The 23,212-nt window shown below is 35.6% G+C and overlaps 1 protein-coding gene across 3 annotated transcripts in view; it reads left to right on the top strand.

Moving 5' to 3' along the window:
* LOC149792128 (interferon-induced protein 44-like) overlaps positions 1–22,954 on the top strand; it is a 51,113-nt gene extending 28,159 nt beyond the window's left edge. Inside the window, exons 3-8 of one of the 3 annotated variants that reach the window (XR_016423485.1) lie at positions 5,533–5,571; positions 6,257–6,463; positions 6,994–7,149; positions 8,506–8,695; positions 17,441–17,551; positions 20,662–20,799. Coding sequence is in view for 2 of the 3 variants with exons in the window: in XM_089970650.1 (XP_089826776.1) it covers positions 5,533–5,571; positions 6,257–6,463; positions 6,994–7,149; positions 8,506–8,695; positions 20,662–20,954 (885 nt within the window). In the remaining variant the exon portion in view is untranslated. Of the gene's footprint in view, positions 1–5,532; positions 5,572–6,256; positions 6,464–6,993; positions 7,150–8,505; positions 8,696–17,440; positions 17,552–20,661 lie in introns of all 3 variants that reach the window. The other 2 variants (XM_089970651.1, XM_089970650.1) reach the window with 2 other exon arrangements.
* Positions 22,955–23,212: the final 258 nt, after the last annotated feature.

Here is a 23,212-nt window from a genome sequence, read left to right as displayed (position 1 = left end):
ATGGAGAATATGGTTCAAGCTTTTTACCCAGAATATGCTATTATTTATTTTAGACTACTGCAAGACAAATGAGTGGTGTGGGGTCTACCTTGGCCTATCATTATGTTACTTCTATCTAAATACAGCAAATTCATATTTAACATGCCATTAAAGCATATTTATTTTTATCTAAGGGGAATTATTGATTGTAAGCAAACTTTGCAGCCAACTTATAGTCAATACATGTTACATATATAAGATATATCGCTAATGAAATATGCTGTTTAGATTTATGTATAAAAAGGCTCAATGAATATGACTTGGAAAATCTAATATAAAATATTCATCCTCATTTAAAATAAAGTAATTCACTAATTTATGTTAACATGTTTGATTTTAATTGCATTTTGGGAATTTACATTATATGAAAGGTTATAAAAAAAACAGAAAATCTATCACATTAAGATAAATTATTAACTAAATTGATTCAAACATCATCACATGGAAAACATACATTTGCATCTTGTCTGACTGATGCTGCAAATATCTGTAATGTCTTATTTTATGTCATCAAAACAAAGATGGATTTCGGATTTATAACAGAACACTTTAGATGGTGATACAAATACGATGTTTATTGATGAATGATTCAAACGAAAAAATAATTATGATTAATATCTGCGTGTATAAGATCAAAATATTGGATAAATTAACACAAGCCGCACGAATCTAATAATGTAACATAAATGTGAATACAAGTACATGACCTTACACAGTACAAGGACATAGGTGAATGATTCACAGCAATTTCACACGAAGATGAGAAAGATCTGCTTTACTCAAATAGTAAACATGATGTAATTTACTCATATAGTAAATTGTATTCACTCAAATAGTTATTACTCAGATAGTAAAATGATGAAACGATGTGACATATATCATACAAAATGTATTTACAGATCCAAAACAGTAGGTATTACAAACCTCAAAATTAGCCCACGGCTAAAATATTGCATATAATGAGTTACACAAAACACTCTTTGACAAGAATAGTTGGCTACCAGTCCCACTTGTCAATCAAGCAGTCGGCATTACAGGTAGTCACCGACCACCATTCGATTCCTTGGTCAAGCAAGCAATCAGCGCCCACCAATCAGTCAGCAGCGCCCGATCACCGACTCAGCCAGCAAACACTATGTTCAATCAGCTCTACGGCTGTTATGGTCAGCTTTACCGCTGATATGGTCAACTTATATGGTCAGCTCTACAACTGGTACCCCGTCGACTCTGATCCGCTCTACAGCTGAAGATTTGCAAGTATTTAGGTAGATTGTTCATTGACAAGAGGTTCCGCAATGTAATGATTTCATATTACGGTTAGACATTTATATACAGACAATGTAGCCCTACATCGTCTGTGCACTTGATGAATATCGGGTTTTCCCATCGAAAGCACATTGCACGTTAAGCATGGGATAAACCTATTCTATGACGTCTCCTCTCTATGCTTTTGATAGTAGCCTCGACTTCACTTGGTCAGGTAGATTTGTATATTTGACAGTCATCAGTTTACAAGTGGTGCGACACCATAATTCGATTCATGACATTTGAGAGCGGATAAGTGTATTGAATGAATAAAACAACCGAGAAAAAGAGCCTTGTGGCATATCAAACCATAGATCAACTGGGCTGGAATGTTTTTCATTTATGGACAAAACTTGTGTCCTATCCAATAATTAGGACGGGAGCCATAATAAGGCTGTTTTGTGAATACCAAATACATGCTGGGCATGATGAAGCAATATATCATTGTCTATTGTGCTGCAGACAAGTCAAAAGGGATGAGGACTCGCGGCAATCATTCGCTATCCAGAGCAGAGAGAAGGTCATTAACTAATCTTAGAGGTGAAGTTTCAATAATATGGTGAGGGCATTATATAGTCTGTCCTAAAGAGACTGTTTGCACTGAAATATTACGTTGGTAATAGGGTACTATTACTGCAAGTGTTTGATATTAACAAAGTAGTAAACCATCAGCATGAATTATCACTACAAGATGGGTTTATGGGGTAACAATGTCGTCATGTTACTATATTAACAAAAATCATGAATGCATGTCATTAAACTTCATCCTTGCAGCAACATTATTCAACATGTTTGAGAGAGACACAGTGTTCCACTTCGCCTGGAAAATCATAGGGTCATGCTACTACATGGATTTATGACAATGTAGTATTATCACTATATCCATTTTGCATATCACATAATCAGTGAAACACTGTCACCTTTGAAACAGGGTAATATTACCACATGGGTTATGTGATTTCCAATGTAGTGTTGTTTCTATATCAGGATTTTGGAGGTCACACAAGGAGTGGTACACTTTCACATGGAAATAGGGACATATTACTACATGATTTTGGTGTTTACTATTGTGTAGCATTCTTACTACAGCAGGAATTGGAGATCATAGACTGAGTGTATCACTGTTCCCTGGGAATATAATAATGTGTTGATAATAAGCAGCTTAGTAGTGTTACTATATCAGAATTTGGTGATCACAAAAGCAGTTTTACACTGTTACCTAGAGACAGAGTAATATTACTACATGTGTTTGGTAGATATCAGTATAGTATTGTTACTAAAGCAGATTTTGGTGATCGCAAATGATATGTCCATTGTCACCTGGAAAGAGCATAATGTAACCACATGGATTTGGGGGAATAGCTAAGTATTGTTACTAAATCAGGTGTTGGTGGTCACAAAAGCAATTTACAATGCCACCTATAAATTGGGTAATGTTACTAAATGTGTTCGGGTAGTAGCTATAGTATTGTTACAACATCAAGTTTTGGTGATTACAGATTCAGTTTTACACTGTGGTCTTGACATAGTGAATTACTGCCACATGGGTTTAGGGATAAATGTAGTATTATAACTAAAACAGGTTTTGAATATCATAAAATCACCATTTACCTTGAAAAAGAGCAATGTTACTAATGGTACATGGGTTTGGTGGTAGACAATGTAGTATTGTTACTACATCAGGTTTTGTAGATCACAAAAAAAGTACCTCGACATAGGGTAATGTTGCTATATGAGTTTGTGGGATAGCTATGCAGTATTGTTACTACATCAGGTTTCAGAGATCAGAAATCTATCTTTTGAAATAGGGTAATGTTACTACATGGGTTTGGGGGATATCAATGTAGTATTGTTACTGTATCAGGTTTAGGAGATCACAAAATCAGTCTTTGGAAATAGAGTAATGTTACTACATGGCTTTTGGGGGATGGCTGTGTATAATTGTTATGAATCTATCTTATCCGATCAAGGGTCAAATCTATATCTGGATTACTAAAAAATTCATGCATTACTATGGTATTTAACAGCTTACATTTTCATCCTATCATCCTGAAAGTGAAGGGGTTTTGAAACCAAATCTTCAAACCGTTGCAGAATACGATTGTCTGTCCCATAGAGTTAGGATATAAATGATGACATGAAATCAGATTGTAATGACTTTGTTGTAACAAGTTTTCGGAATTCAGAAATATTCGTAAATCTTGACGGTAAACAGCAAATTGCATTTGATGCATCAGGTCGTAATCAAGTTGTTCGAATTGTAACACCTTTCCTCCATGATCAAAACAAGCGGCGACCACAACAAAAATAAACTCATAATGACAAAGTATCGTATTGAAGTAGGTTGCTACCACCATTTTCGTCCAATGTACAATGAACTGCTATTACACGCCACTGGTTAGTTGGCATTACATACGAATGGGTGAAATCCAATAGATGCTTCTATCACAAACGACTGAAATACCAGATCGATCCGCCAATGTTTCGAGAGGTTAACATCTAGGAAACATGACAGCAAAGATGTTTTTTTTAAATGATTTTGGCAAATTTCACGCACGGAAAGAAAATTACGGCATTTTAAGTCCAGATGGACTTTACGAATGTGAGCTGATGACGTTCGGTATGAACATTTCAAACTCTGGAACAGAAATTGTGATGTTTACATTAATGCTGTGAAAATATATAGCGACAACAGAATATCTCATTTGGAAACCATTCGAAAGTTCTGTGATCGACTCAGTAATTACAAATTCGGCAGTACATTTGGAGAAAGTGAGCTATGTTGTGCTTGTGTTATAATGTTTGTACTTGATACTGTACACGGTCAAGATAAACGTATACAAATTGAGATCAAAATTACCTCTGCAATACTACGTCACCTAGTAAGAAGCAACTGGTGATAGTTTGGGGTATAACTGGATATTATCGGAGATCTTGCCCTAATTTTGTTTCATGATTAATGAACCACTAACAAATTTCTTAAGCCCCCAAAGCAAGTTTCAGTGGTGAGACAAACGTTTGGAGGCTTTTGATAAATTAAGCGTTCCAGATTTCACTAAATCAGTTAAAATGTATGTTGATGTTAGTGATGTAGGTGGTTGGTAGAACACTAACGCAGGAACAAAATAATAATGTGAAACATCCAGTATGCTATTTTTGTAACATTTAAGTAAATACCAGGTATTATTATTTCACAATCGAGTAGAGATGTTTTCTTCAATTTTGGTTTAGCAACATTTTGTGGTGCGTTTAGTTCCGCTCCTTATCTAATTGTTGAATTCACTAATCACAACTTCTCTACTTTTAATTAAAAAAAAATAAAAAAAACATGAATGAAAGACTTATGAAAGGGAGAGTGATGTTGCATGAATGCAACACCGATATTAGGCATATCATAGAAAAGAAAATTAATTGTAGACACATTGCAAGTATATAAACGTACCCTATTGATTTTATCTATACGTTGGAGCATTCAACAATATATTTACAAGATTTATTTTGTGCTCGTTTTTTATTAAAATGACTCTTTATTTTAACATATTATAATACACATTTGCACAGGAAGTGTATAATGCATAAATTAAGTATAGAAGACTCGCACCTTCAGTCAGAACGAATTAGCATTATAACACAAATCAAGTAAATGAAGAATTACTTGTAATGTTTAGTCAATTTGATATTACCTATCTATGTCATGTTACGATATACATATACGACTAGATGATAACATGATATGAACACTTTATTTCTGAATATATGTATATGTATATATATATATATATATATATATATATATATATATATATATATATATATATATATATATATATATATATATATATATATATATGTATATATATATATACATATATATATATATATATATATATATATATATATATATATATATATATATATATATATATATATATATATATATATATATATATATATATATTAGTCTGTATGTAATCATACCCATATAGTGGTGTATCTATGGACATCACCCTCGTTTAATAATACAATTGAGGAATACATGATGTTTATAACTGCTCCATTGTTTACGATCAGTTGCAATGACATTTAATGTAGCATGTATTCTCCTAGTGTTAGAATTAATTTAAACCATCATATTAGCCCAACAAATGGATTTACCTTTGACAGATTTCTTCACTTTTCTTCAAACAGCTTTGGCAACCGTGCCCGTTTGAGACATATAAACCTCAGGTAATGTCCTGCAATACATGTGTCTTTACATATAGGAATCACCGACACCTTAGGCTTTATAAATATATGTTTCTTATTGATTTGTACAGGTACATATTAAAACAATAGATCTAACCAGTGCTCTGCACATTATATTTAAGCAAATAATGTTAAATGCTACTCGTGTAATACTATTTAAGAATTTTAATCCACATAGTTATGTCGGTTATTCTGTTAATGTATTCTCATTCCAGTTATTATTTGTCTTCTCGGTTCTTCTTCTTCATTTGTTTCCTGAATGTAATTGTAGCCGTACTTTAATTGTGATGATTATGACAAACCGCATTATCATATCCACCATTATCGCTATTATAGGAACAGTACGATAATCTGTGTTGCCATTAGTAATGTCCTTACGATATCAGTAACAACGGCATCAGTAGAGATATTTTAAATTGGTTTCGTTTCTTTTGTTTTGGCAGCGGTACTGGTGGCATACCTGTCTTTGTATATTAATATTGTTTTAATTTTCCATCAAGTTTATGCTTGTTCAGTTTTCACGATAATGATAACTTTTATATGTCAACGTTGCTTGAAATTATAAGCTGGTTATACTAAACCAGCACTAAAATTTTAATCACTAAATATTTGAAGGTGTGTTCCAACCTTTTAATTGCGATAATTGATTTAAAACAATTCTTTTAAGCAGACTTTGCGACAAGAAATTGCTAAAATCCTGACCGAGTCGGCAAAATATATGGCAGGCACAAATAAAAGAATTGTGATATGTGCATGTGGAAGGGACGGGAAATCTTCTACAATAAATAACATCTTATCAGCACTGGAAGGCAAATACTCTAACACTGCGAGTGTCGGAGGTAGTGGAGGTGGAGGTTTTCATGTTACAGGCCAGGTATGGATCGGGTTTGCAAATTTTAGCATGTACATTGTTTCGTTCCATACACGCCATTAACATAATATAGTTGAACCATTCTAATCATTAAACGTACGACACCAGTAACACTGTCAATCATGAAACATGTAACTATTGCCCTTTTTTCGTTTTCTCGAAGACAAATACATAATTTCCTTCCACCACAACAGCTGTGCCTTAACCCATCTATTTATCATTCTCTATTTCGGTCTCTCCTACATTACTTATATATATATATATATATATATATATATATATATATATATAGAGAGAGAGAGAGAGAGAGAGAGAGAGAGAGAGAGAGAGACAGAGAGAGAGAGACAGAGAGAGAGAGAAAGAGACAAAGAGGTAGATTGATACAGAGATCCATAGTCTCTCCAGGTATATATCTCTTTCTGCCTCTCTCCCTTTGTATATATATATATATATATATATATATATATATATATATATATATATATATATATATTCACTATATCAAATACTTACTATATACTTCTTTTTTATAGTACATAGAATATAAGATGCTCATTGGCGACCTTGGTAGCGCAGCTGATACAGCCTATGTACTATGTGACACCCCCGGACTCACCAATATACATGGAAATCTGAAAACTGATTTCATCAAGGCAATTATAGAGGGCAAGTTACGATGTGGCGATGAGGTAGGTTCCGCAGAAATAAAGGTGGTTAGTTTAGTTGTTTGTGCGCATATATATATATATATATATATATATATATATATATATATATATATATATATATATATATATATATATATATATATATATATATATATAAGTGCAATATCATTTTGAAGAGAACACGTGCTGATATACCGCAGAAGTGCAACATTATCTTCACGTTAAAGCCAGTTTTACGTTGATAATTAAACACAAACAATCATGTTTTGAAAACAACAATGGCGCAATAAACGAAATAACTACATATAAAAGCAATTATGTCGAACCTGTGTTCTTATCAATCATATTAATCAATATTAAAGAAATAAATTTGCATCACTGAAGAACGTTAATTAAATATCTTGCCTAAGAGCCACAATACCTGGTCCGGATTCATTTTGAAATGTTAAATCAGAACAATTCATATTTCAAATTAAGTCAACGCGTTTTCTTGAAGTCTAATACATGCACAACCTTTCGATGGGCGTCTTGATTTATGGTTGCATTCGCTATTTACTTAGGAAACCCACACTTCATCTCATGAAAAACAAGTCATATAATTACACTGGAACAACTATGTGCACTGTGCTTGAAATGCCTCGACAAAACGAGGAAATAATTTTATATGTATATTTGTTTCGTATTGTGATGTTTTTGTACGTGTACAATATCATTGAAAGAAGGACTTTCTATTTCATATTTTGTTCTATGCTAATATTTCGTTTATTCCATTTCGATTTGGATTAATGGCACATATTCAAACTGATCACTATTTTGGCCATTTCATTAATATTGATAGCAAATGGTCTACTCACTCACCGTTAAGGAGAACTTGAAAATGTCATATTCACAAAGATAAAGTAAATGTGTTCAAGATTACAAAGCAATCATCAGTTGTCCAGAAATTAGGCAGGTCATAACCGGTGAACTGATTTATCCACTTACATCATATTTCTGTACCGCTTAAATGTTATATATTTCTTGCAAGATATTATTAGACATTATTTGTTATTGATTCGGAACTTGGTGTTTGCATCAGATGCTTTTCTCAATTAACAACTAGCTGGGAGACAGATATATCTATTTTTAGACACCAACTTAGTATCTTCGTAAATGACAATATAGTGTAGCAAGAACAGGTGAAATGAAGGACTGCATAAATCTACCATAAACTTACTTCAGTGTAACCCATACGACTTCAGAGTTGTATTGTGCGTAAAACAATGTTTTCTCATTATACTTTGTGCATTGCATGTATTAATATAGCATTTGACTGTTCAATAAGAATAATGAAACGTATGAAACCAAACAAGCACATAATAGGTTTACCTTTTTCAGACTAAAGTTGAGAATTGCACAACGGAAAGTCTTAAAAATATGAGAGCAATACAACCAAAGGCTGCTTGTGTCATTTTTGTAATTGCTGCTAGTAAAGTCAGGTTGTCAGTGGATAAGAAAAGCGGAGCAATCGATGATTCGGCTGAGTTAAGCAATTTGAAGTCTATTCTACAGTTCGCTCGATTTCACGGTAAGCCCCGGCAGGTTTGATATCATAACTGTAATTATCGCACTATATTTGATATACGAGTTGAGTGACGTCGTGATAGCTATATAAATTATAAAGAATGAAGCATAAAACGTGTGTGTGTCTGCGCATGGAAGAGAGAGAGAGAGAGAGAGAGAGAGAGAGAGAGAGAGAGAGAGAGAGAGGGAGGGAGAGAAAGAGCGAGAAGGAGGGAGGGATGGAGAGATAGTATGTGTGTGATATGGATTTTTAACGTAGCTTTAACAATTTTGCAGTCATATCAATGTGGTGTATGCAGTGTGGCAGTTTATAGTGATGTCTAGCACTGGGGCATTATGCCGCAGGCACGTATCACGATGTTCCACCAAGTCACATTATCCTGATGCCAGGCCAACACTAACCTCTTAATGCTGAGCGCCAAGCGAGGCAGCTGTTAGTACCATTGGTATAAGTCTTTGGCGGACGCTCTAACCACTAGGCCACCGGAGCAGAAGAGAGAGAGAGAATAGATGATGTACGCCAAAATCCAAAGTATCTACAGAGTTCATTAAACTCCAGTAATACTATTTTTTTTATCGAAACGTTCATTGGCGTAGCATGCATATAATTTAATTAATTTGCAGATGCAAAGGACTGGACCGTGTTCTCTCCATTCGCAGGAGCGATTTTAATATATATATATATATATATATATATATATATATATATATATATATATATATATATATATATATATAATATATATATATATATATATATATATAAAGAGAGAGACGGAGACAGAGAGACAGAGACAGAGACAGACAGATGACAAACAGACAAACAGAGATAGAACCATCTCTCGAGAAGAAACTCATAATTTAAACCGTTAAGTTTATGTATTTGGAAATAGTTAGAGCCTAGAGTGAAAACCAAAGTACTTACCTTTATTGATTACATGACCTTGTTTTTTAAATATCTGACTACTGTAGTTCAAAGTATTTGATATGTTCGAATTTTCTGATGCAGTCTTCTACTGTTATGCTGAAACGGACATTTTGTTTCTACCAACATTCAAGCTAATATTTGTGTGCTTTTAAATCATACAACACAAATGGCATTAGTGATTGTGCCGTCATTTAAGCCAGTGGTAATAATTTGTTTATGATTTTGTTGCTCCGCCTTTGAAACATATGACCTCCCCAGCTGTTGTTTTCCAGTACATTTTTGTTTCACGTATTATGTTCGCATTCTCTTTTAGGTAATGTATCATAATAAGTGACTTATTCATTTGAATTGCATCAATAGACTATCGTTCATTATGCGGTTCATCTTGTCTGAGAAATATGATGATGCGAAAGTAACCCAAATGTTCAGATAAAATAAGTGGTGAAACACTAACATTTACTATTTTGCACCAAATATCTGCTCGTATGAAGCTCACGCTACGTTATCATCTACTTCCTGTTTGGAAACTACAATTCCTGCTTCGTATCACTATTTCAATAAGATCGTACTAAAAGTCCATTTTCAGCACTGAACGTATAGTTAATGACACTCGTAGGCATAGAAAGAAAATATCTGCGAAATTGTCAATGCTGAATGTGTCGGGAGGTGCAAATTAATAATTAGCTGCTGGATTTTTAGTCATCCTTTTCATACCATCATTTGACTCATTAAGGAACATTTTAAGATCTTCATTTATAGTAATTTGATATATGATACTCTAATCTACAACCATCCGATTTCCAGTCGGTTTGTTTGCGCCATATTATGGTATCTTTAAAAGTCATACGAATTTGGTCATCCAGACATCTTTGCACAAACTAGTTGGTGGCTGCCCCGTTTATATGAATCGTTTATAATGTTTAAAATTGTGATGTATGTTTTACCATTTAATAGTGATGTTCAATCTATTTATTGTACATCTCATCTCGTGTTGGAGTTATTTATAGCGTATGGTATGGTACGAAATGAAATACATTCTCACAGGTCGAACATATTAAGTATTATAAGTCTTTACAAACAAGTACAATCCACATTATCTTTTTTGTTTATATATGTCCCAAAGACCTACGCATAAATATCCTTCAGTAGATTCTCCAAATGTATATTGTCCAAAAAACATCTGTATGAGATGGACAAGACACGTTTGTGTCAAGGATGTGAACATATATGATATGAAATTGATTTCTGGACTTTTGGCAAACGTATAAAAGACAATTCCACAGTTGTAGTGCGTAATGATATTAAAATGCATTCGGAATTTGGCATGTATGGATGCCTAGAACATATACCAGCAGTCGAGGTATTTGAGCTGAAGCGATACATTATAAGAGGTACAAAGTGCCTATTCCAATTGTGTGTGAGCGGAAACTGTTTCATTATCATATGTAAGGATATGATGTGGAAACCCGATATACTATTAATCCGATAGTTTCAGTGCTACTTGTACACCTGGTGATATGTGAATGCATTTGACTGCAGGCACTCTGAAGTTTGCCCTGCATATATATATCTGTAATATAATTTGTATTGTAGTCATATGTGATTAGTACATTTATATTATACTTTCTTCACTGGCTTGATAGCGGGTAAGTAAAAGATATGTTAATTACTGGAGTAATCTTTTGCATAAGTCCACGTCAGGTCAACAACCAGTTCATGAAAGTTGGCCACGAAAAAATAAACACAGGTCATATCAACATCACGTGAAAGTAGGTGTCTATTTGCTTATGCGAAATAGCATGTGCGTCATATTTTCTGATTAGTTAAATTAACAAACACGGCTGTTGACTGCAAAAAATAAATTGTAAAATAGCAGAGTCTACAAAATCTTAGAATCTTAAGTGATTCAAATTTTGTTTATCTGACTCGCAGATGACGACTATATATGAAGTTTAAATCACTCCCTCATCATAATTTCAGTTATATTCAGTTTCGTAAGAATCGTTGAGACTAAATAATGATATATTTATAATATGTTCGTCGGAAAATCTTTAGTATAATCAGTCAGTACTTATCGGATTATAAGAAATTAATGAAGGATTTGAACATGCACTTAATTATGTGCATTTTTCTGAATAATACCAACACTTTTGTGATATTATACATTCAGTGGTACTTAATGTGAACTAACATGGATTTAGAAACATGTTTCATTCGTGCTAGCACTTAAACTTATTAGTACATTCATTCGGAATGAATTTGGAGTTTCCGGAATAGAGAATTCGAGAGCACAGTTTTAGGATTGTGCTATTTTTAATCCATTCACTTTGATTTTAATATTTCATATTTTAAGGGAAATACATTTGCTTTTGGAAAACATAAAAGCTTGTTTGAATTTTACTTGGTCTTGTTGCCTGTGTTTAAGCCCCTTAAAAGTATCAAACCTGTCCTGGACAGTGGTGTCATTGGTATAATATTTTCTGGCTAATATTTATATCAATATACCAAATAAATCTTCAATTTTTGGCTCTACATATTGTTTTCTTGTAGCTCATAAACGTCAATGTAATGTGTGATCATTTCTACAGTCACCATCAAAGTCTCTGATGCCCGGGTTCACAGTAATTTCATACACTTCATAATCTATCAAGTGCATGTTCTAAAGAAAACGCAACATCAACACTCATTTTCAGTATGCGGCTTCCCGCGAGTATATGCTGTGCTTGAGCAGGAGGATGTCCATATACTGGCCTGGCATTTGCCTTTGTAACATCTGCGTTGAACAAAACAATGATCGTGATCAACAGGCTCCAGGTTAAATAGTCAACAACTTCAACAAGCGTAGGAGTCAAAATGGAAAACATATGTGGGCGTTATCGTATGTGTTCCTGGTCATGCTGTCATATCCATTTTGATGAGGCCGGTTGCGAGTCGTACCAGTGACTTGAAGATAGTTGCCAGAGGGCATTTTGCGGGTCGGCCCTGGTAGTCAAAGGCTATTTCATTGTGTATTCGTCTGCAAGAATATCTAGGTCCAAAAATTCAAAGCAACATCAGATGCAGTTCACATGGTCTCAAGATCAGAAGCAGCAGCCAATAAGAATGCTGTAATGTCTGCTAGGAAAGGAAATATTCCATCGCTCGCCAGCCAGCCACACATTGACATTTCCAGTTGCAAAGTCCGCATTCTTTTCTCTTTGCACCCTTCATTGGTGCAAACTGGCTGTTGCTTAAGCCAACCTTCATGATACCCTTTTTATAATATTGCTAATGAATTACGAAACGTACTAGGGCATGTCATCCGGCAAGATGTGCGCACTCACAACAGAGGAGAGATGCTCATCAAAACATGCATACTTATCAAAACCAGATTAACATGTGCATAAAATAGCATGTTGTCGACATTCTGCTTGAACAATATCAGGTGTGCTGATGAACAATACAGACTTATATACAACGTGGTGAAATAGTTCTTATACATCTGCAGATAAATGTCAATATTTTCATGCAGGCGTATGCTTGACCATATGCGATTAGATTATCTGTGAAGTTGAGTCGAACTTCTTCGGAGAGGTCCTGATGACCGTTAACCGTACAGAAACTTCAGAAACTAGTCACGGGTCAGATATCATCATCCCTCTTTTTCAGCCGATATACCAAGTTCCATCTTGAAAAGCTTGCTTTACTTCCTATTTCAACTCATCATTAATTATGCCTCACTTCGAATTCATGGAGATCGGGCGGCATTAACGCTCATCCAGACATCATAAATGACAAACATGTTTTGTCAGCGAAATTATGAGCGCTCGTATCTTCAGTGTCAATATTGACAGCTCAAAATGGCCAACATTAATGCTCCCGTAATGCCAAGGTGCATTGCTAGTGGTATCTTTAATTTTGAGGTTCTAAAGCTTTTGATGGACGCCAAGATTGAACCTTGCGTTTGTGGTTTTACGCCGGTGCTGGCAGCTCTAGGCTCGACAAACATACCAATCGGATGCGCACCAAGCAAACAATTTGATTATTTTCAAACGGGCTAAATATATGCCTGTTCGTTTGAATTTATAACCAAAAATCAGTGGCGTGGACAACATAGCTCCAATATCTGTCGAAGTATTGGAGAGGGGTTACTAGTACTGTGTACCTGTACCTGATTTTTGTCCTCACGAGACACATAGGGGCAGATGTATCCTGTACTGTTGATCATGTTAGTGATGGCTAAAATCCCTAACCAGTTATGAATACCACCCTAAACATCCGATTTTCCGATCATCCATCACATTTTCCTGCATGCCAAAAGATGTATCTGATACATCTTTGAATTGTGTAATAGGTTTCACTGATCTATTATTGCTTTCCTCTTATAATATTTTGTTTGAAATTGTAATATGCTTCCCATTTATAACTATAACATTACGGTTATTCTTTCTTCAGAGGCTTAATTGATGACTCTACCAATCTACCAATCGTTGATGTCGATCGATGTATATATGCTTTGTGTGTGCCACAGTCAATAATTTCCGTAGTCCATCTCAAATCGATTAAACTGCTTGCACTCCTAGAAAGCACAATTGTTCCGCATAACAAACAGGGAGTGCACGGGGTCAGATAGCGAGCAATTTTGGTGTACTTGTACACCATCCCTGGAAATCTTCACCAATACCAGTTCCATAACAAGATGCATGCACCGATTTTCGTGTTTCAAAACAGGCACGTGTATCACTCGTACACCTACGACTATCGTTGCATTCCATTCGGTTTATCTCTAACGTACACGTGTACTGTCAAGGTTTCACAGCGGATATTCAGCTGGTGTAGAGATAACCACGTTGACTGTTGGCTTCGTATATGCTATAAAACTCTACATCGCAGGATTGATTTCGTGAAAAATGGGAAGCTCATATGTTCTCCTCAACAGTACAAGTGAGCTAATCTTATGCATCATCGATGTTTTCAATGAGTTCGTGCATCAACGCGTGAAAGGTCCCTAAGTCAATGTTGTTGATACAGAACACTCGCTGATAATCTGTAGCAGTTTAATTAATAACTTCCGATGCGTATACAATATAATATTACAACATCGTATTAAGATGAGGGTGTATGATCTTGCCACCCACGGCACAGTAACTGTTGCCCTCTTTCCTCTCCTTGCTATAAACAAAGCCTTAGAACCAGATCCTTTAAAGACCTTTACGTTTTAAATAATAGAAACACGCAATTAGACCCTTTAATAAATAAATGCATTCTTCACAGACATATATTACAATACTTTCAATTTCGCAGTCCAGTTACTTTTTAGCGCTCCAGATAGCTGCATCGTCTGCCTAATTAAGCATGTCAGTCGCAGTGTATGTATGCTTGTGTGTATGTGTATGTGTATGTGTGTGTTTTTTGGTTGTGTGTAAGCAAAGATGGAGAGAGACACATATTTTTACAGATGCCACTAAATGAATATACATAAGGTAACTTGCAGAAGGATACGGCTTTTATGTATATGCACCAGCATAATTATTTATTCATTTCTTTATATTTTTTGACATTTATTGTGTTCGAAAATACGAAATTACAGGTCCTCATGTTTGGTCTTTTTCAACGACAAATCCAGCTATATATGGGAAGGTAAATGCGATGCTAGTTTGTCATTCCCGTCATCTACTACGTTCCAAACGTTGTAGATTTCCCTGCAATGCAAAGACGAAGGTTTCATTTGGATTTTAATTGCATTGTAAGACTTAAACGGAAACAAAGCTCATCATTAATTCCTGTTTGAACACCCACTTACATGCATATGCTCGTTAAATTGCATCGTATTAAATCACTGAACCGATAATGAATGGTCCAGCCCATACATACTTTTGTCAGCTTGTCTTTCTCATATTATTGTTTAGCAAAAATAAGCCATAACCATTCAGTGCATTGCAATAAATTTTGACAGAATTTGTGGATTCATTCGTGATATGATTAAATTGTCAAATCAATACAGGAACATTTTATTTCCTTTTCTGTACTAGTTAAACCATTTTTGAATTGGACATTAAAATATTCCTATTTCAATTTGTATGTAAATGGCCTTATTCAAATGTTTAAACAGTGCACGACTTTCATTGAGTATTTCCATATTTTATGTTTGACACATTGTTTGAACTTTTGATACTTGTAGTTCTTGAACGGAAACCTTTATAGAACGATAAGCAAGAACACTGGAGATCAAGAAAGAAATGTTTACACCTGGCTTTTTCTAATTTTGTTCAGAAGGCCGAGGAAATAAATAAATAAAGAATTAAATAACTAAATAACTAAATACAAATGAGAAACCTGAGTAATACATACACACGCCAAATATACCACATACCCTACTCCTACATCATCGATCTCAAGTCGATGCTCTCATTCTTGTAATCATACCAATTTTCTATTTAGAGCCAGATTAATATACCTTAAAGTGTTCACATCCTTTCCAATGATGGAATGTTAATATAAGGATCTCATATAATAATCATTTATTTGTCTCTTATTTGAGAGCCTTGTTAACATTATGTTCGATTTGTTATAAGCAGCAGCTACTAAAAAAAATTAAACTGTTGACATTATCACATGAACAACATGCACAGATAATGTTTTCCGTACTAAATAGAAGTATTAATCCACTGGTTTGTATTTCTCCGTATCTTCGAGAAGCTCTTTGCGAACATCAGAATATTATATGTAGGCTTAGTATTTTTTATCCTGGAATGCCGTACATAAAATGGTAAGGTTTCGACTGTGACTTGATGTATCATACGTGTATCACTGTCTAAATCTCTCCGTTGTGCAGAGTACGTGTATAAATATGTTTAACATGACGTTTTTAGAGAATTGGACACAATACGACAAATGCTGGGATGCAGGCGCACTATACGGTATATATTGAAATAACGCTTTAGTAATAACTCTGTCATTCTCTCACCACAAAAATTACCTAAATCAATTATGCATTTACGCGTGCCTTGGACTTGCAGAGTGAAACTTAAGTCAGTCTCGTTAGTGACAAGATGTAGTATTTGAAAACGTGATACAATCTTGTTGAACGTTGTTTGGTGAAATGGGGTCCATGTATATGGTTGTGAACATGTGGTGTAATCAATGTATCCATTGCAACTCGCCTAGTGGTATTTGTTTCGTCATCGCCCATTCGTAGAAGTTTCTGGCCTAAACATTCATGATATAGCAATAGGTGCATCGCGATCTTTTCGTTCCAAGACTTACCATGGCAATCAACCCACAAGTACCACAATAAACAAAACAAAAAGAAATACATAGCAAAGGTTGATCGATGTCAGAAAGCAGTTTTATTTGATAATAGTTCTCGACAACAGTGCATCTTGGCGATGAAAAGTGATAATCGGGATTGGGCATGTCCACGCGCATGGATGTGTTACAAAATATATCAAAGACATTCGTTGGAATCAATAATACATATGCGCTGGTACCGATCATGAGAGTCACAAAGGCTTTCGACGATTAAAATCGAACCAGATAGTGTTCGTGTGCGTGTATGGTTGTCGTGGTGGGTGGAAATAACGGTTATTTTGACAATGATGAAAGTAATGCCGCGATAAGTACAATCAACATACATATCAGGAAACATGTTCGATTTGTATATGCTATCGAAAAGAGATACAATCCTTGCTGCGGTTGTGCCGGATCATTACGGTAAATAAGCGACCATCGCTTGCTATTGCAAGGTTGCTAACGATTCTGTCCAGGTTAGAGCTTAAACAAAATACATTGAATCAATAAAGTACAGCTGTCAAAGCTGACGTGCGTTGTTCAATTTTGTAGGAATGACATGTATCCGTACAGTTGATGTTTGTGCGGCTGCTTGCATGATGAGATGAGCATCTTATTAGCGGAGAATTTGAGTCACAAGGGGGATTTTCTTTATTTTCTAGGGTAAGTTCGGAACTATAGGTTATATGTACTGTTCGTCTTAACGCCCTAGTTCTGTTTATTTTTAAAAGACTCTATAAATCGATCCAGCTGTGAGTGGCAGAGGAAAGCTAACACGTTCCTAATCATATATGCGGACAAGAAAAATAATGTTGTGTCCCTGAACCGTCCATGTCGTTCAGTCCCTGGCAGCTCATGTTCGTGTGGAGATCAACTAGTCGGCTTAAGTCCTTTGTTCTCAGCTAATACGTTATCGGCAAATCCAGGGCTGAGGTATTTAAATGTCTGAGTACTCTTTCTGAAGCTTTTATAGTGAATTCAATATGAAGAAAATCTGTTACCAATGTACTGGTCTGTCACGAGATGAAACGCTGATAGCTAATTTTTAGAAACATCCATTTCCAAAGTGGAATAAAAACTCGCGTTTTAAAATACTTTGATCTACACGTCAATGTTAATGGGGAAATATAAATGTGAATTCCCTCCCATGAGAAACTAATATATCACATAACAGTCTTCATTCATGACCTCATTGTTTTAGTGGTCCATTCACTTTTCCAAACGTTTCTGCACATGCTTTAACTCCGTCTTCTGAACCTGCGCGAAGCAGCATGGTGAAATAATCAGCAGGAGTAATGTTCCTTGATTATTTTAGGCAAGTTTTATGCAGTAGTTGTTTGGTTTGTATGTGCATCAGGCTTATGTTCGATAATTTTAATATCTCCAACACATATGAGCAACACAGAACATATGCTTCAGCAATAACAGTAAGTGCAAGATGGCGATAATCTTGTATGTCGGTAGCACTCCAGCAAAGTTGGCCCATTAAAATAATCTTGAGACGTAAATGTACTCCTGCTTCCTGACGCTCCTTTGCATACTGCTTGGAATCTTTATTTCACGATCTTGAGTATTGATTTGATTGACACTCAGCATGCAGTTATATTATGGGACATTTTTTGCCTAAAGACGTATTCCATCAATACATTTTTTTCATAGCTTGACTTTATCAGGGTCAGATAGTGTAATAAGTTCATAGGTTGGTATTTTTGCATTGACCTATGTATATTGCATATGGAGCTGTCATGTATTTCAAAGACTGTACACTGCTTAATTCGTTTGTCGCAAGCGACGTATATTTTTCTTGCTCAATCATGCAATGAGTTTTCATGCGTCTTGCTTATCATTTACGTCGTCTATGTTTGACAAACATATCTAAATTAATTTAAAAAGAAACTCAGAATGCGTATTTAATTAGTCATACAACGTCGTATTAGCATATTTGTCAGATCTGTATGACTAAGTTGACATCTGCAGTGGAGTTAAACAGGGCTTTGTCCTTGCCCCCACGCTCTTCGGCATCTTCTTCGCAGTCCTGCTCAAGCACGCCTTTTGGACGTCCACAGAAGAGATTTACCTGCACACACAATCAGACGGCGGACCGTTCAACCTGGCACGTGAAGGCAAAGAGCAAAGTGCGTGAAGTAACCATCAGGGACATGCTCTTCGCAGACGATGCTGCTCTAGCCACCCACACAGAAGCTGAGATTCAGCGCCTGATGGCCCGGTTTGCTAAAGCATGTGATGAGTTTGGGTTAACCATAAGCCTAAAGAAAACAAACGTGATTGTTCAGGACACGGACCCCCAAGCATCATCATCAACAACTACGAACTTGAGGTGGTGAGTCAGATCATGTACCTCGGCTCTACCATCACCAACAACCTCTCGCTCGATGCTGAGCTCAACAAGCGGATTGGAAAGGCATCAACAACTCTCTCCAGGTTGTCGCAGAGAGTGTGGAACAACAGCATGCTAACCATGAACAGTAAGATCACCGTGTACCGTGCATGCGTGCTAAGCATTCTCTTGTACGCCAGTGAAACCTGGACTCTGCACGCCTCACAAGAGAAAAGACTGAGCGCCTTTCACATGCGATGCCTCCGACGCATACTAGGGATCGCGATCGAGCAAAAAACAACGAGGTGCTCGAGCGTGCCAAGATTCCCAGTATGATCACACTCCTCCGCCAACGCCGCATCAGGTGGCTGGGCCATGTACGTCGGATGATTGACGGAAGGATCCCCAAAGACATTCTTTTTCGGAACTCGCCTCTGGCAAAAGGTCGATCGGACGGACACATCTCCGCTTCAAGGATATCTGTAAGCATGACATGAAAGCCCTTGATATTGATGTCAACACCTGGGAAGAGCTCGCTCTAGACAGATCAAGCTGGCGACATGCTCTGATCACTGGTCTGAAAACCGGAGAGGACAAGCAACGCTTGCTAGCTGATGAAAGACGATCGCAGAGGGAGAAGAAGCAGCTCCAACCAACACCTGACACAACCTTGAATGCAGCAAGTGCAGCAGGGACTGCCACTCCCGCATTAGACTACTTAGCCACAGCAGACGCTGCACAACCACCAACCGGGACATCTCTCATGGACACAGCTGCATCGTCTCTCGAGACTAACGGATACCAACCTACCTACCTATGACTAATTTGGACAAAATAATTTCTTAATCTTATCTGTGATGTTAAGGATACGAAATTGCACAGGAATGTGATTTTCTTGTTAGATTGATTTAATCTAAAACAAAGATGAAGACTCAATACAGTATATACACTATAGCCTTATAAATGATAACATATTTTACACACAGATATAAAATACGCGCATAATATAACATATGCCGCATAGCCGAGATCACTGATTATATTCCTTAGTAGAGTATTTATCTCACACAATGTATCTTTACAAAATGAAAAACTATCTACGTATAATATATTATATGCATCAGACACACGATTGATACTAACAGTGGTGCGGAAGTTGCAACAGTGTTTTGATCTACTGATTCTCCTCGTGGAAGCTTTGCTAATTTCCCTAACGACGGATATATTTGTACGGAAATTCCTAAAATCAAAAAGGTATGCCATTTGGAAATTAGAAAGGGTTTCAAAATTTGAACTGAGTTTGGTGCGCTGGTCTTAAGCTCCCATAATGATAATACTTATGATCATATTTCATTTTTTAATCTAATTACTTATCCATATTTTACGTAGCAAAAACGCGATTTTGAACTTATTATCTTTCCAATTTCATCAACAGATATCAAGACCGCTTGTCTGCTTACTAAATGTGACGAACTGGACGGTGACGTGAAGAAGAACTTGAGAAACATATACTATTCCGAGTCTATAGAAACAGCAAGACTTGTAATTCAACATAACTTCGACGGCTTCCCAGGGGACAGAATATTTCCCATCGTCAATTACACCAACAATTTGCAGGCCAATGCAGATATGATGGTGCAGACCCTCTTCGCATTAAAGCATATATTGAGTGACATTCGCTCAAAGATAAGGAGAACGGTTGGGTACGAGCATACAGCTGCCTTATAATAATTCAAACATCATTAACACAAGGAAAAATAAAGATTATCGCAACAAACAGGACCGTAGTTGTCACGTCTGCATAAGTACTTTGCTTTCCATTTCTGTAATCATTTCTTATATATTTATTCACGAAATACGGTGATCCGGTTTCTATAGTATGATGTAGATGCTTCAAAATAAAGAATCAAAACAAATAATTTAGAACATTGTTCAAAACATCGGGACAGTAACCAAGGGTGATATGCGATTTGTAATAAAATCGGCGATGATGTTTATGCGTGTTTCTTTGAACATAGTATATTTTATTCTTGAAGTAACTGCATTATGTCATAGTTATTAAGCTGAGTTACGAACTGACTGGGCCAAAATATCCGATGCACTGATGCAGTGGTTGATATAGCAAAAACTAATAGTACATGCATACGGAACATCAGTGCGACTAGCTTTTTCGTGGACATTAATGATATCCAGAATGAAAAAGGAAGTCAAATGTATGTATCTATTACACAGTTTTGACATACATTTCGCATCATACTGTATGAAGCATAAATACAAAAAATAATCAAGAAGACAATATTTATATAGTTGCCGCTGTGATTGTCATTTGGAATGCAAACATAAACAAATGACAGCAATGTCTTGAAAGCACAGTTACGTTTTGAGGTATATTTTCGCCTCGCATGTATTAGACGTAAATTTAAATTATACACAAACACTGTCATAATATGCATAGTTATGTGAATAAACCAATATCACAACATAAAACATTAAGCAACACAAACGAAACACAAAGAAAATCTACTGGAATAGTTGATAAGGAATAAATAACAATATAAAAGCTGGGTGTGCAAATCAACTACTTCATCGAACAACCCCATATATGCATACATTGCTAACGACCTTGTGAAAGAAAGTAACTACATGTACCTAGCAGAGGTACAATAACGTGTTTACATTTCCGATATATGTATCAACGAATTTTATTTCAACCAATTATCCCTTTATTGTTTGGTATAAATCATGTTCATCCATGCGCATTAAATGCAAAACGTGTAGTATAAAAATTTACCAGATCCTTGACCTTATGAAGGCGATGTGCTTCGAACTTTTACAAGAGTGAAGCAGTGCCCTCACAGAGCTTCTATTGTGTGCATAGGGTATGGGACATATGACAAATACTCACAAAGTGACCTTAATGTCTAGATTGCTTTCCTGGCAGTTTATCAAGAAGCAACCACAATTCACCTTTGGTGTAATAATTCATGCCCATGACATATCGCTCTCGGCATCCTTCACTTGCGTCTGCACATAATTCAAAGCAAATAGAAGGTACTTATAGCATTATAAAATATTAATTTGTATCCTTTATGCTCTTACAAAATAAAATGTGTAGTGTAATTGTAATAACTATTACCGACAAAATATTATTTATTTATTTATATTTTAAGAAAGTAGTTTAGCCTTAATATGTTCACTTTCAAGCATGGATAAAATGAACTATTCACTTTCTAGACTCAAAGAACTGACGCCAGTTTATCCAAGACTATTTAAAATAATCGAATACATATAAGCTACATACCATTTTAAGGCATTGACAATTCTGCATTGAACATGAACATGACAATGTTTTGCAGCATCCATTCTGAGCTTGAAATAAGTGTAAATAAACGCCTTTAAATATTTTCTTATATACTAGAAGGTACTAATGAATAGCGATGAACAGGGTCAAATACAATTATATATATATATATATATATATATATATATATATATATATATATATATATATATATATATATATATATATATATATATATATATATATATAAGAATTGTTTGTTGACATGACCCTCATCTTGTAAGGCATCATTTCTCCTCTGTGTAATTTTATACTGCAATGGATTCAGAATATGATAATATTATACCCATGCATTCGTGTTGCTTAAATATGAGCTGTTATTGTCTTTATATCGCATTATACTTGCAATTAAAGTCTTTCATATATATGTGTGTGTTGTTTGGTCTATAATGCATTTTCGCAGCGCATACTATACTATGCTCGGCGGACTGTATGATTGGTAGAAGAAGAACAGGGGAATAGACCGGTATTAACCAGCTACCTAAGGGAAGCTGCATGCCAAAGTTTCTCACATGCCGCACATTTGCTTAGTCCAATACTCCACAATCGTGAAATGGTAATTACCAGCAAGGGAGAGAATCTCAGACCATTGTGTGCACAAACAAACACACACATAATCCCATTT

The sequence above is a fragment of the Sinohyriopsis cumingii genome, chromosome 9 (genome assembly GCF_028554795.1).
Source record: "Sinohyriopsis cumingii isolate HCF-2022 chromosome 9, ASM2855479v2, whole genome shotgun sequence".
NCBI lineage: Eukaryota > Metazoa > Mollusca > Bivalvia > Unionida > Unionidae > Sinohyriopsis > Sinohyriopsis cumingii.
This window is presented reverse-complemented; position numbering and strand designations above follow the sequence as displayed.